This window comes from Leptosomus discolor, chromosome 22 (assembly GCF_034619465.1).
Source record: "Leptosomus discolor isolate bLepDis1 chromosome 22, bLepDis1.hap2, whole genome shotgun sequence".
In the NCBI taxonomy this organism is placed as follows: Eukaryota; Metazoa; Chordata; class Aves; order Leptosomiformes; family Leptosomidae; genus Leptosomus; species Leptosomus discolor.
The window spans coordinates 6,593,090-6,608,571 of NC_141412.1; the positions used below are offsets into that span (position 1 = coordinate 6,593,090).

The 15,482-nt window shown below is 46.7% G+C and overlaps 1 protein-coding gene across 3 annotated transcripts in view; it reads left to right on the forward strand.

Moving 5' to 3' along the window:
- The window catches only part of ARHGAP32 (Rho GTPase activating protein 32), a 171,430-nt gene that overhangs the window by 120,949 nt on the left and 34,999 nt on the right, over positions 1–15,482 (forward strand). The window contains exons 12-13 of one of the 3 annotated variants that reach the window (XM_086476847.1): positions 3,256–3,306; positions 5,836–5,910. The exons of the other annotated variants lie outside the window; for them this stretch is intronic. Of the exons in view, the coding sequence (XP_086332973.1) occupies positions 3,256–3,306; positions 5,836–5,910 (126 nt within the window). The remainder of the gene's footprint in view (positions 1–3,255; positions 3,307–5,835; positions 5,911–15,482) is intronic. 3 annotated transcript variants of the gene reach the window in all.

Sequence of the window (15,482 nt, forward strand, 5' to 3'; positions counted from 1 at the left end):
TGTGGCAGCACATGCTTACACCAGCGATAACACAGCCAGTGCCTGAGATGAATGAAAGAAAATGGACCGTACAGGAAAACCATCCATTTGATGGATTTCAATTCTGAAAATTCAAAGTAAGAATTGGTTTTGCCTTCAGTCACCCCTGAAATACATTTGGGAGATGAAGTCTGGATTGTCAAAGCCATCATCTCCCAAAATACTGCTGGGGGTGGAGATGCTTGCAGAGATATGTATCCGCCTGTGCACGCGGGCACACACCCGCTATCACCGGGGAGTTACAGGGAGTTTCAGCACTGCTTAACAAAGTTTTCAAACTTTGTACACGTGAGAAAGTCGTACCAGGAGAAGAGGGATGCTCAGGAGGTCTTGGAAGGTTACCTGCTGAGTGGTGTTTTCCCTTCAGTGTTGTACTAAGCCCGTGCCCCATTTTTTTCATGTTCAGTGCAGTAAGGAAAGGCTTTGGTTTTGAGGCAGGGTGCAAACTGGTAGCCTGTTTCTGTTTGTGTAAAAACCACTGCGAAGATCTAGGAAGGTCGTGTGGGCTCACCAAATCCCAATTTGCTTGGGCACTTGCCTTTTTTCTAACTTCTTCCTGCGTTGTTACTCGGATACAACACTCTTAATGATAAATTCGTCGCCTGAGTTATTATATTGAGTTGATAGCAGATACTTCATCCCTCGTACCATTTGCTGACAAGTTAGCTGAATTTCAGTGCCACACTAAGTGGAATCAGCTCGTATTTATGAAGATTTTTAAAGAGACACGGGATGAAAGGTCGCATTTGAATTTCAGATATTCAGCGAATCTTTTAAATATCCATTGAGCTGCTTCAGAGTACAAAGTTAATAACTTTTGTTTTGGTTTTTTTTCATTCTAAGTGAACGTTTAGGAATTGCCTGTTGCTTGTGGCTGTGTTGACTCTTCTCATTCACTTCTGTCCATCTGTGGTTGGTCTTTTCTGGGAGCAGGGTGCATGTGTGTGTGTGTGCGTGTTCCTGTTGTCCCACTCATCGTTTCGGCATAGTTAGCAGCCACAGGCAGCGTGTCCCAGCTATCTGTTTCAGTCCATTCTTTCTCATAATTCTGGATATTTGTAGTTTAACAATATTTAAAATCACGTCTCACACTTCACCTCATACGTGCAATTTGTGTCATGTCTTTTGCTAACGAGCAGCATCTCGCTGCGTACCGAATCTTTGCTGCAGCGTGCCTTGGCGTGGTCATTTGTTCGAAGGTTTCTAAATGTGGTGGCTGCTGGGGAGCCTCTGGTTTCAGTGGGGAAACAACAAATAAAGATGCAGTTTGCAGTGGGACAGGTAGAGGTGTAAGATAATGTTTCCCTTGTTGTGTTTTTTTTTTTTTCCTCAAAACAATGAGCATTTTTAAAACTTCAGGGGTCATTCTCACCAGTTCCTCAGTGTTGCTTAGGACAAAAGAATGAGTAAGCCCAGCAGCTCTGCCCAACTTTCTGGAGGATTTTTCGAATTCCTGTCTCATCCGTTCATTTAATTTAGATTTAACAGGTAAACGCACTCTTCTGATACGTAACTAAAAGGACGCATTAAAGGGTCCTTGTTAGTATTACAAGCTGTTGTAAACCAATAATTTTTTTTTTAAAACGTAAATAACAGATTAATCTGGGTCAACAGGCCAAACACAGATAATCCACTGAACTTCAGGAGGATTGAAATTTAGGTCTGGGTCAGGCAACAGACTCTGTTCTTATCTCCTGAAGGCTCTGGTACAGCGCTGAATGAATTAATTTGAACTGCAAAAAATGCAAACTGAGCTACATTCATCGCGTTGGGGCGATTGCAATCGTAACGGACTCTTAAGAGGTCATGCCTGGTTTGAAACAGGCCAGTTGCTAATCCTTGGACAAAACAAAAAAAAAAAAGATTGTGGGTGTTTTTTTTTTAAAAATAAAAATAAAAATCAGGTGCAAATAGGACTTACATGCTGCAGATGCCTGGGTTGAACAGCTGCTGAGTGCATAATGTCTTCATTAGTGTTTTTATAAAGAAAATATGAAAAGATAAAATGTCTGTAATTACTACCTGTCTCGTTAATCTTATGTAAACAAACCAGTTGTTTGGTGTTCAACATGCAACTGTCTCGTTAAAGCTGAAGGAAATCAAAGTTTTACTGAGCCAAGACAGGTCATCGGTTTCCAGCGTGGAAGCAAACAGGGAATAAGCGCACTAACATGCTCGGGACCGCCAAGTCCTTGAGGCAGAAAATGTGCTTTCAGTATTGACAGACCCAAGGACCAATCCTTCAAGAAATCCTGTTCTCTCAGCTCCAGCCGCGAGTGGACAAAGATTTGGGGACGAAAGGTCAATGCTGCGAGTGTAAAAACAGCTTCTTTAGGGGACTCGCACGTGTCTGTGAAATGCGCTGCGGGTGTTTCTCCCAGGCTCTGAAAGCCGCCGTGGTTCAGCCTAGTGGGCTGCGTGTTCAGAGACTTCAGCAGGACAATGCCAACTTGCTTAAACCCCAGGTTTGAGGTGGTCTGATCTGTGGGGAAGTTATTTCCTGGACTTTGTGTTTTCTCTCTTCCATCCAGAAAAAAAAAACCTAACACATGGGACTAAGGCAGCAAGAGCTAAGTCTCTGCCTTCTCTGCAATTAATGGTTTGAGGAAGAACACCTTTTGTCGCTAGAAAAGCAGCTCTGAGGCTTTTTGTTTCCTTTTTGCATAGAGAAAGATATGATGAAGCGGTTGTCTGCTTCAGCACCGTTAGAATTGGAGGAAAGCGAAACGTGTGAGGAACCGAATTACGCAAAATGTAAATTTACGAATCTGGGAGTTGTTTTCTTTTGTAAGTGGTTGGCATTGTCCATCTATATGAAGAAATGTTACATCTTCCAGCCCTGTTTCGGACTCAACAAAGTACTTAAACATGGGCTTAACCGTAAACACATGCCTCGCAGACGTTGGAAGTAATGCAAACAAATCCTGTGCTTCGCTGCCTGGCTCAGCAGGGATGGGCCCTGTGCTAAAAGTTCAAACGTGCAAAATGTTTGGGGTTTTTTGAGCTGGGACACACTGGGTGGGGAACTCTTGGATCCTAATGAGGTTAATCCAAAGTGTTCACCAAACAGCTTGAAGGATTGGGTCTGTGGTTCTGTTTTGTGCCGTGTGTAGCCTAGCTGAGCTTTGTATGAAGTTAACCCATTTTCAATGGGTGCGTGTTTTAACCAACTTCTTTTTGTTTGTTTGTTTTCTTTTTTTAATTATACCTTCCCAGTCTCCCCTGCCCACGGAGCCCGTCCAGCGTCCTGGAGCTACTTCCCCCCTTGTACGTTTTTGTTTATGCCTTTTTTCTGCTTTCGCTGTCGCTCCCCTCTGTCTCTCTGTGTCTCTCTTTTTCTTCTTCTGTACATACATGTCAGTAGCACTGATGCTTTGAAGGACACTCAGGGAAATCAAAACAAACCTCTAGTCTAACATGCCTTTTTAAAAGCTCTTTGCACATAAAACAGTACAGCAGGAAAACAAAGAAACTGATTCTGACTCTGATGACAGAATAACTTTGAATCAATAAACCCATAAGTGAAAGAAGTGCCAGGCAACCAAATACAAATGCAATTTGGAAGAGAGAGATGTTAAGAATGGGTGATGGAATTAAACATGGCTGGAAGTTTGCTAGAACTTGAAAATCTTGAGAAGCAAAGATTCTTTTTTTTTTTTCTTTTTAAGATTAGAAAATGCTGTTTGTGCTTAGCACCTCACAGTGCCCACAGTGAAACTGTCAAGTTATGTGGGAGCGGCTTACTTATCCAGAGAAGCCTGCTTCATGTCGCCATCATCTTTTTTAGATCCTGCTGGTGCTAGTCTGAAGCTCACAGCAATAACCTAGCGTCCGTGAAATTGGAGACTTTTCCCATCGATTTAGCATTTTTTACAGAAAAGGTCTCATTTGGGCATATTGACTCCCAGGATGTTGTTTGGATTTCATAGATCACTCTTAAAACTGGGTATACAAATCCTGTAGATCGCTGTATATAACAAAATATATAATATATGTGTGTGTGTATGTACATTTATAGATACCCTTTCTGCAAGCACATACACACTTCCAGCCTGTTGGCATAGAGACTGTGCACCGATACCCTCGTAACATGGGAAACAGGCGTGTGGTTCCTATTCATGACGCTTCCTCCAGGAGAAGAACGTTATTTGACAGCAAACTTCTCGTTTCTGGTGTGAAGACTCAACTTCCTGAGCATGTGCCAACATTCTCAAGGGCTCCCTGGGCAGAAAGGTAGAGACTTCAGAGAGGGCGGGGAGAGCAGGGTTTGTATTTCAGGTATGATCACGGAGAGTGCGTATGGTGAGGCTTCTTCCCCTGCACGCAGCCAAACCAACAGCAAGAGCCAGGGAATATTTAACCTGAGGTAGAATTTTTAAGAATGAGGGTGAAATTTATTGCTCTGACTGGTTATATCCACGGATAAATCAATGACCTGCCAAAAAAGTTTGGGAGGAGGCAGAATAGCGAATGCTCGTGAGATCCAAGGAGTTTCCTTTGGACCCGCAGGTGCAGAAAGAAGATTTTTCTTATTTTTTTCCTCTCTTATAGTCAAGTTCCTTGAATCCGTGAGCCCTTCAAAGGTGCCATTCCTGCTAAGGGTCAGTAGCAGTTAACTTCAGATAATAATCTTGGTGAGATGGACGAGTTCAACACTAGAGCAGCTATTTCTGCTCAAAGGTATAAGGCTTATTAGTGGTTCTGCTTGTTTTTCACGTGAAATTAATTCCTTTTGGGAGCCACGTCCCTTTGTGAGTCATGCAGTTGCAACAGACACTAGGAACTTGGCTATGGCTGCACACAGAGAGACCATGTGCCCCATCCCTCACGTGCCTGAGCCCTCCTCTGTGGTCTGCACTGGTGGTTCTTATTTATCATCTTTCTGAGCACCAAAGATCATGGTTGCACGTCTGTTGCTAGTAATTTAGGAAGAGATTGATGTATTTTTGAAGTATGGAAGCTTTGAGGTCCTGGTCAGGCTCTGCTGGTGTTAGAGGGAAGTTACTTTCTGGGCTCACGAAGCCGTTTTTAGACACTGAAGTTCCCTTTGGGCCCTCGGCTTCCCCGGATAAAACGAGCTGAGACGTGAATAGGGAGGCAAGGGCTGAAAGAAGTTTTTGAAACTGGGACAGAGTGCCTCTGAAAATGAGCTGTAACTCTTGAGTCTCCCAGCCATACCAAAGACGTTATTGGGTGAGTGGCAGCTGTATTTAAAATCACTGATTCTTCCACTAGCATTTGCCAACCTGAATTGAGATCTATTTTATAGAATTTTTTTAAACTCTTTTTACAGTTAAAACTCTGTTTCTGGTGGTATGTGCACGTAATACGTGCGTTTGCACTGGAATTGAGAAGTGGGCTGCATACACTGTGGTCACACCTGAGCCAGCTTTAAGCCCAGTTGTTCAGGTACCAGTAGCATCCACCTTCATCCTCAGCAGCTCAAGTTTTCTTGGGGTTTGGGTGTTTGCTCAGCTTATTTCATCTCACCTCATCTTTTTTTGCTATTCATCCTATGGGCTTGGCATAATCACTTCACTCGGACTTCTTTGCGCACATTGTGGGTTCAGAATTTCACTTCAGGTCTAGAACGTGCCAGAGACACAACACCTCAGAATGCATAACAACTGAAATCTCAATTTCTCTAGCACTGTTTCTCTAATTGCTGTCTCTACAAATTAAATTGTTAGTCTCCTGCAGTTTGTTCCAGGAGAGGCTTTAATTTAACCTTGTCCTTTCTCTTGCCTTCTGTCTGCCCCTCTGCCCTCTTCCCCCCTGCCCTTTAACGATGTGCAGATTTGGAGATGGATAGTGTAAAGCCAGGTTCTGCATATGTTTCAGAGGCTCTGAACCAGTCCCAGCTGAGCTCAGGTAGAGCCTGTTCCGTACAATTAGTCTCTCCGTGTCCTAACCAAGTCTAATCCTGTACGTGGTAGCAATAACCATTACTAACACCCTAGGTTTGGTTACAGAAGCTAGACGTAGTTGAAATAGTTTACTGTTCTTTTTTTGGTTTGTTTTGATGTCTGGTGACTAGAAAAGCCAATGCCTGATTCTAAGAATCCGCCTTCTCGCAGGCAAATTTTCTGCAAGTGATTTCATTCAGGTCAGTGAGTCCAAATCTGAAGATTTGGGTCTTGCAGTGTGAATGTTACGTGGCTATTAGTCTGCCTATCATAAATTAGCTGCTTTTTTTTTCCCCCTGACTTTTGAATTTCTAAATATAAAGTGTTCTTCTTTTCCCAGGCTTTCAATTTGTGCCTCAGAAAGGTAATATCCAAAGAGTGTGCCAAACCCTATTCGACCATGTTCTGGAGGAAAGAACTTGCTTGAATAAGAGAGAAAAGAAATGTGGTTAAAATACTGTAGTTTTATGGCAACGTAAATGACCCTGGTGTGTCCCCAGTTGCCCAGTGATAGCAGAAAACAGCTGTCATGACAACGTCGCTATAGCTTTTCAAAACTAACATCAAGTAAAGTTTAAAGTGTTCCAGCAGAACTAAGGAACTGAGAGGTGTCTCTGGTACATTTTACGTGCTTAAACAAGTTGATCGTCAGTTACTGAGAGGTGTTTGATAACAGTCGTTTCAAATTTATTTTTTTTTATTTGGTTAAATCGTATCTCGACTTTTGTTTTCCTGGATCTCCTAAATGCTTTGAAAGAAAATGTGAGTGGAAATTTAGCAGAGACTGAGTAGCAAACTGGGTAAGTTCTGTTTTCCAGCAGGCTAGATCGGGGCTTTACAGCGAGGCAGGCGACATGCCCTATTTCTTGCAAAGCGTTCAGACGACGTGTTGTTCTCTTACGTCCCTCTGTTTCGTCTAGTCCCTTTGTATGCAGGTTGAAAGGAATTTGCAGGGTAACCGTACCTTTCAGGGAGATCATCCCGATCCATTCTGTGGGCAAAATGAATAGGTTAATGGATATTTGCTATTGAAGGGACGCTAATAAATAGAGCCGGTCGGAGCTCACTCAGTCCCGCTGCCCACAGCGCTGGCATTATGTTTCAGTTTATTAAGGAGGCTAATGTTTGTGCCATTCAGTGATTTTTAAGCGCTTGGTAAGTGGCAGGCATCTTTTCTAATTGTATTTCGACTGATTGCAAATCTTCTTGTGGTTGTGTAAAGCTCTGCCTCTGCGGAAATCCTTGTCTGTATTTCCATTGTTGCCTTCTAAAGTCATCAAGGCGGATTTATTTTTTAGCTAGGCTTTAAGGCTTTATTTTACTCCTGTAATAAGTGTTGTGTGCTTCCTTTAAAAAAAAAAAAAAAAAAGACTTTTTTAGCAGTATTATTTTGCTGGTAGTTTGCATCTCGGGTACGTTAGGAATGCCAAACTTGGTCTTCCGTAATTATGTTGCGTTGCTTTCAATGCAGTGGATTCTGATAAAGTGCTTATTTAATCTGAATTGTTCCAGTAATTACCTGTTTTTAGGAGAAGGGGATTTATTGCGGTGACTGCCCAGGACTGTGCACAGCTACAAGACATGCCATTGCAGCGCTTAGTCTTTTTAGGTCTTTAAATTCGTGTACAGAAGGTAGCACAAATCAGAACTGCCGCAGCATTTTCCTGTGAGTTTTTTATTCCCTTGGAGTCTTCCTTTCTCTTTGCTCTCCCTCCCTTGTTTCAAGTGATTCTTCCCCCTTCCCATTTTTTGGCAGAAATAGAAAGGGACGAGAACCGTGGGCTGATCTGTGGAAATGCTGCTATATACAGGATTCATCTGGTCTTCCATGAAAGTCGCACCATAAAATCTGTGATTCTGTTGGAAAAGTACGAGTTTGAGAGAACAGCTCCCTAGAGCCTGCGTGCTAGGAACAGATCCCGACAGAAACTCTGAACTGTAGGTTCTGGGTTCATTGGGCAGATAGGCACGAGCATCCCAACAGCAGCAATGTGTGTCCTGCTCGTGCAGTGAACCTCTGGCTATAGGAGCGTGTTTTCAGCTGCGCCTTGCTTTTGAATTCAGCCTTCAGTGGCAAATCTGAAATACTTTTCCTGCCCACCTGAATGAAGTCTGTACATCTTGGCTAGCTCATAAGTGAGAAACAAGCAAGAATTACAAGTATTTCAAATGAGTTCCTAAGGGTACGTAGCATTAGGAAGTCAATGTATTTTTTTTCTTCCTTCCTAATCCTTTAATCCTTTAACAGTGCAACTGTTTTCTGACAGTAGTAAGAACCAAGCATGCATTTTGGCAGTATTTTTTAAGCACCCCTGGTTGTGTTTCTTACCCAGAGACTCTGTGGAGTTTTGGGCAGTTTTTGTCGTCGGTGGCAGTATTTGCAATCTGAAGAACTAGATATTTTTGTAACATTTCCTAGGTGCTATGGAAACACGTCTTGATGGATGTTGGGTATTTGTGAGTAAATTGGTTGACGTTTTCCTCCAGAGGCTTGGGTTTGAAAGCATGGACTTTTCCCTGTAGAAGAGAAGGGATTTGGATATTACTGCAGTGTCTGAAGGGTCCAGGGAGGAGGCGGAGGAAGCTTGGCAGGGCAGGAGTTTGGGGGAAGACCAGGAGAGAAGTCTGGACTGAACCAAAGGGTGTCTGCAGGCTCTAGGAGGAGAAGGGTGGATACGGTTTGGTTCTGCTGTTCCACTTATTTCTCTTCTTTTTTAGCTGAAGTAAAAAGAGAGTTTTTCAGTCTGTTGCAAGGACCTGTTTGTCTAAGACCTCCCGACCCCCCAAAAGGGGGGGAGTCTTTGTATTTTCAGGAACAAATGTCTAAGTTATTGCACCTGAGCGTTGCCTTGTACCCTGCCTAAGCATTCGCACAAGTGCAAACCGTTTAGCAGGGCAGCAGCAGCACAGGTGCAGGGCGTCAGTAAATGAGGCCTCTGGCTCCAGCCTTGGGACAGATTTGCACTCGTGTTTTCCCTGGCGTAGGGAAAAGATCGCACCCAGAGCTGACACAGCTTATCTGCCCCAAAAAACACCCAAAAGACGCAACAAAACCACCCGAAACACGCAGTCGGGGTGTAGGCACAGCTGTCCTGGCAGAAGAGCCCTTTTGTCAGCTCGGGTTATGTCGAGGGGAGCAGCAGATCTCGGCCGGTTGCGAACCATCTTCTATCAACAAATCCTGCATCTCCACTGGGAGGCACTACTGGTGGAATGGCCGCGGTGGGAACCAGCCTGGAGCCTCCTGGAGTCACAAGGAAATGCCTGTAACGTGGGTAGAAGGAAGAGACAGATTAATGTCTGGATTCCCCGTAGTGCAATTTCTTCCGTGTGTGTGGTCGCTCGCAGCCTCTGAGGCTTTTGGAAGAAGTCGAACCCATAGGCAGCAGCTTCAGGCTTCCAGCATTTTAACAGGTAATTTTGTGGCAAGTCTTGGCCTCGTTTCCTGGGGAATTGTAATTGGAAAAGAAACTGAACAAGCGTGGTGTGTGGATCGGTGTACAGTCTGTACGTATCAGTCCAGGAATGATTGCGTAGATCTGTGCATTGGGTAGGTAAGAATTAGTGTTTCTGTTCGGGCAACGTTCACGGCATTTGGGGCTGGCATGTTTCACCTTTCCTGAGAGGTTGAACCCACCGAAATGGGATGCTTACTCGTGAAATAAAGTGGTAAATCTTGGCTGAGTGCAGGGGTGTTGGAGGCATCGGTGTGCTATTAATAAGGCCAGGGTTTTTTTCACATGTTCTGTGCTTCTTTCTCACTCTGCCTGCTCTCCACTTACTCAGGTTGGGGGGGGGGGTGTTATTTTTAAACTGGATATTTTTTCCGTTCTCACAAGCTCTGTGGAAATGGGACTTAACTCTAATAATAGTTGGCTTGAGCAAAACTCCACAGCTATGCTAAGAGCTTTGAGATCATGGCAAAAGGTAGTTTGTTCTGCTCTGCTTTTCCTCTTTTCTCCTGAATAATTCTGTAAATTAGTGTGGGAGCCAAGGTGTGGCTTAGAAATATTTTCAGGCAGCTTTGAGCTTAGGTGATAGCACACCGCTCTGATCTCTTCTTGCATTGGCAGATGGATTTATCAAAGGTCATGCAAGTGCATATCTCAAATCTCCAATTAAAACCTGGTCCTGTTAAGTTCCCAAAGGCTGAGCGGCCGCACCATCTCCTCTCTGTGTGCCAAGGAGCGGTGCTTGGGCTCTGACTCCCATCTGGCTGTCGCTCTGGGGCCTGGAGGGATCAGTGATGTTGCTACATCTGCAAGAAAGTGTGTGTGTGAAATTAATGTTAAAAGTGAGTGGAGCTGGGGAACATACACTGGCCAACCCATAACGTGTGTGTGGCTTTCTCAGGAGGTCTTGGTGTGGGCACAGCTGTGGTGTGTGTTTGGGGGCATCCTACCTTTAAGTGAACACGTAGAGAGGCGTATTGTCCCCTGCTTGGACGAGATCGGCGGCGTGTTTCCACCCGAAATCCTACACAAGCAGCCAAGGCAAGATTATTCCTCTGCCTCCCTCTCTCTCTCCCTCCTCTTTTCTCCCCCCCCCCCCCCCCCCCCAGCAGTGGATTTAGCTGCTGCAACCTGCAGATCCTAACATTCCTCTGGCCTTTAGGACCTGCTTCGCTAGCTCATGAATCAGCCTGTGCCTGTGATTAATTCAGAAGACTTTGCTGAGCTGAAGTTTCATCTGCTGGATTTCATTTGAGAGCTCGTGTCAGTGCCGCGCTCATTCTTCTTCAGCATTTAATCCTGTAACTGCAGTGGGAAGCTTGCATCGGATTCTTGCCTTGTTCTCATGGGAACATGCTTTTGCTAAAGGAAAGGCAAGGCAAAGTCCTCTGTGACCCCCTTGGCTTTTTTTTTTTTTTAAAAAGGGGGTTTTGTTTATTTAGGGGCTTCTTTTTTTGTGTTTTGAGAGTATGTCATTGCAGGATAAATCTAGCTGAGTAAGAAGCAGCGTTGAAAAAAGACTGGCTGCCTAACTTCTAATAATGGCTTGAAGCTTCCTTCAGCGGTTACATTTGCAAAACCAGAAAATGGAAGAAGCTGCAGGGTATATTAATAACATTTTTTAGGTTACTCTGCCTTCCCGATACTTCTGTCCAGCACAACTTTTGGAGCATAGGTTGAACTTGAGAATGCTTTAAGGACTGGATTTGTGATACACGCGTGTGGATAGAGCCGTTTTGGCCGTGATTTCAAACGCTTGGGCTTGTTAGCCGTGTTTAAAAGGTAAATGTTCATTATCTACCGCTTCTGCCCCGCTGCAAGCTGATGAACGCGTAAAGAGCGCAGAATGCATCTCTGGCTTGCTCTTGGTCCTTAAAACTGTCTGGCAAAAGCAATGAGGGACAGAAAATGAGACTCGTGAAGATTGTTTTATTATTTGCAGTCAGATATTTAGAAGAAGCAAGAGCCCATCCCAGCACGGCTCGGTACAGCAGGGGGCAAAGATCCCCTGCCTAGGGCAGAGCCGGTAAGCTGGAGCCGGGGGAGTTACGTCCCTGAGGTGGTGTGAACAAGCTCTCCGGCTGCGATGCAGTGCTGTCCCACACGCAGACTTCTTGATTCCGGGTGCAGGAGAGCCACATCCCTGGTTGCTCGGGTTTGGTTCCTACAAGAAAGGCGTTTTGCAACAAGCATTAAGTATTTCTCTTTGCGGGAAACAACGTGCAGGTGGGGAGAAGGTGTGCCATCCTACACCATGTAGTAAAATATCTCCTCAAGCGCTATTGATCATCAATTTTCAGAGGCAGTACCCAAATCTGCGGTTGGGGGAGCTCTGTATTACTGGCGATGCAGTGGTTACCTTCCTGCTCTGATTCGCAAAACCAGGATGGTGCGATCTCTGGCCCGAGTTTGGAACCGTGCACCAGCGAAGTGTGCGCGCCGGAACGGTTTGTCGCAGCGTGGTTAATCAGCCTTGTAGGATTCCGCCTGCCCTAGCCTGCTCTGTCTTAAAAAGCAAAAAAAAAAAACCCACCCTGATGTAGGGACCATATAAAACCTGGCGGGTTTGGGGTAGCTCTGCAGTCCTGTATGCTGGTTTGCTGCTTCGAATTGTTGTATGTGCGGTTTGCGTGGAAATTTCGAATAGCATGGCTTCTGTTGTGGTCGTTCCCCATTCCTGTTGGGATTTTTACCAACTTTTATCAGTGGGTTTGGTAGTAAGAGCATTCCCGGCATGGTGAGTTGGTATCAGGAAGAAGGTTTTGTGTTCAGAATTGTACATAAGCACATAGAGAACCGGATTGAGGAGTCGTGCTTGGCTGGTAAGGGAAGAAGTAATGGGATAGTGTGATGGTTGTCCAAGCAAAACAATTCCAGTAACAAATACCAAGTATAATAAGTAGCTGGAGAACAAGCATTATTTGGAGATACGAGTCAGCAGACAATTTTGAAAATAACACAATTGCTTGAGGAGAAACCGTGAGCACCAAAAGAAATGAGTGTTACCCTCGTGATCATCAAGGTGTCTGCATAAACAGAAGCACATTCCTCTTTAATCCTTCTGACCCTGAGGCTTTGAAACAGCAGAACTCCCGGAGAATTTTCGATTGAGTTTGTTTTCGGTGAGCTGATCAATGCGGCCACAAACGGTGCTGGTTAACAGCCGCTCGGAGTGGGAGGGGGCATAATTTCTTTAGCGCTGTAAGTGGATTAGCTGAATGGACACCCTAGGTGCAAAGTGCCTCTGCCGTCCCCAGAGCTCGGGGGCAGATGGGCTCCTGTGTGCGTGGCCCAGCCCGTGTCCAGTCTGCAAGTCTGGACATGCTTCCATGGAAGCATTGGGGTGTGCTCAGCTTTTTGGACATGCTGAGAGAGCCTTTTAGGATGGAATTGAGGATTTGCGGCGCGAGCGGTGAGTGAGAGACCTGCGCTTCAGCCATGGCGCTGACATAGCCCCAACCTCCTCAGTCTTTCAGACTTCGGCCCTTGCTGCGGGGTTCCTCTAGTTTTCGGGGCGTGAAGGTGCAGCGCAGCTCTGCGCCAGGAGCGAGAAAGCCGTGGATGAACTCGAGGGGAGGCTCTCCGGGGATGGAAGAGGATGACAAGCCAGGGCCCACCCTGCTAACAGAGGTCAACCAGAGGTCGTGGGTTATGTTGAGAGAAACCAGGGGTCTGCCGCGATGTGCTTTCCCTCCCCTTCTGCTCCTCTGCCCGCTGATGGACCGAGGGCTATTGCCCAGCCGAGGTCGAGAGGGCACCGGGGAGGGAGGGAAGGGGCCGGCGGTGCCCCTCTCCCCTCCCCAAGCGCCATCGCTGCCGGCTCAAGCGGAGCATCCCGGGGGTGGGGGGGGGGGGGGGGAGGCGGGGGACGGACGCGGGCTCCGGCAGCCGCCGTGGAAGGAGGCACCTGCGGGAGGTGGAGCCGGGCCGGCGGGGCTGGTTTCGCCGGGGAGGGGCCTGGCGGGAGCCGCAGAGGCGGCGGGCACCCACCGCGCACCGCCCGCGCTCAGCCGCGCTGCCGCCGCCGCCGCACCGTGCGGGGCCGGACCCAGCCGCCGCCGCCCGCAGCTCGTCCCCGAGCCGAGCCGGAGCCCCCCGGGCTTGGGGAGCGGGTGGGACAGCCGGCGGAGAGCTGCTCCGGCCCGAGGCGAGCGCAGGAAGGTAAGAGAGGGCTGCTCTTGGCTTTTTTCCCTTCCACCCCCCCCCCCCCCCCTCCATTAGCGTCTGCCTTATGTAAGGCTTGCGGCGTGTTTTTAGGCTCCTGCGCCCACTTGTTGCTTAGTAACTTGCCAGCTACTTAATTGGCGGGTTTGGGGAATTAATATCTTTGAGTGAAGGTTTTTGCGGGTTCTGGTAACGTTGCATTGGAAAGAGGCGGGTTGGCACGTACTGGGGTTAAGGCCCCCCCCCAGTTGGGCACAGCGGTGCCAGGCTGGGCTGGAAAAGGTGGCCGTGACCGCAGGAGGTTGTGCCTGGAGCAGAACTGGTCTTAGCACGGGGGTGCGACGCACTCGAGGCTCCCAAATGACTTCGGCTGCGAAGGAGTAGCCTGGGATCACGTTTTTAGCCGGATCACCAGGATCACGTTTTCAGCTAGGTGAAAAAGTACCTGGTAGTCGATAATTTCCAAGCGGCGTGCTCTTACCCTGGCTGCGGGGTGTAGACCTGTTTGTTTCTGGTGAGAGAGAAGATCCTCGGGGATCGGAGCCCTTGGGCAGTCTGCCTGGCTTGGTGGTTGGCTGCTTTTGCCAACCGAGGGCTGATTAATGCCGCATAATTCCCCCCCTCCTTGCTAATTGTTTTACTTCTGCTTCCCTTTTACTAATCTCTGACTCCGGGTTTCTATTGCGCGTTCCCTGCTCACGAGGTCCGTAGTTGTAAACTGTTTTATTGGACTTAGTCTAGGGTCATGGGTGTGTAGCAAGCCGGAGCTGTTAAAGGAAGCCTCTTTGATCTCTGGGGTGATTTGTGTGAGGATTGCCACCCAGATCCCAGGGGAGAAGGAATTTCAGCTTGCAGGCCCCCTCCGGCACTGTCATATGGGTCCTTGGGGCTGCAGAGATGTGAGAGCAGTGCTTGCTGCTCAGATTTATACCTAGCTCCCAAAGAGGCAGCTGACAGATGGGAATGTCTAGAATTTGAATTTCAATAGATTTTTGCATATCGCTTTATCTTTTTGTTTCCCCTCCCTCCCCAGACTGGCACTTGGAGGACATAGGATGCATTCCTAAGCATTAATATTATTGATGCTGCTGTTCAGGAGAAGGGGGCTTCCTGTTTAAAAACGCTAGTCCTTTGTTTGCCCGAGCCCCTGGGGCAGAGAATGCACACTCTGAAAAATAAAATTCCCAGGGAAAGTAGTTACTGTGATCACAGTAGACACTTTGCAAGTAGCCGCGGCTCGTCTGTTCGTATTTGTTCAGAAAGCCTCCTAGAAGCCGTAGTTCGTTCTAAGGACTAAATGCCCTGCAGGATCTTATTATTTATGACAGCGAAGACAGGAGGCCTTCCCTTTCCACTCTCCCCCGACCTCCTTTGTTCTGGGCACCACACAGGCATGATAAAAGACTCTCATTTGAAATCAGAGCTCTGGACTGGTAAGATAAAGGAGAAGAATAAAGCAGGCAAAACAATGCAATATCTGCATTCCTAGGTCTTAGAAAGGAGATTTAGTTCACCGCAAATCCCCAAACGTATTGGGCCCAATTTTCATTTTCAGTAAAGCTTTCTTACACTCCTTTAGCTGTGGAAGGATGTGTGGGAAGGTGGCATTTTGATCCCCTTCAAAGCTATTGTATCCTGCCCGTGCTGTATAAAGTGACTGTAATGTGAATGAAGCTCCTGTCGGTTGTCTCCGATGCTGTTTCCACTCCATGACAGTGGGAATTCTGCTCCCAGAGGCAGAATCATCTCAGGGTTTAATGCAGGTGTTCATAGCTGAAGTATAAACTATTTAGAAAGTCAGAGTTGTAAATAGAAAACGAACCAGAACGATACCGATCTTGGAAAAGTAGGTCACTGTCATTTGAAAGTAGCTGGGCTGGGCTGGAAAGAGCTGCCCTGTGGCTAGTGAAAATGGAGATGG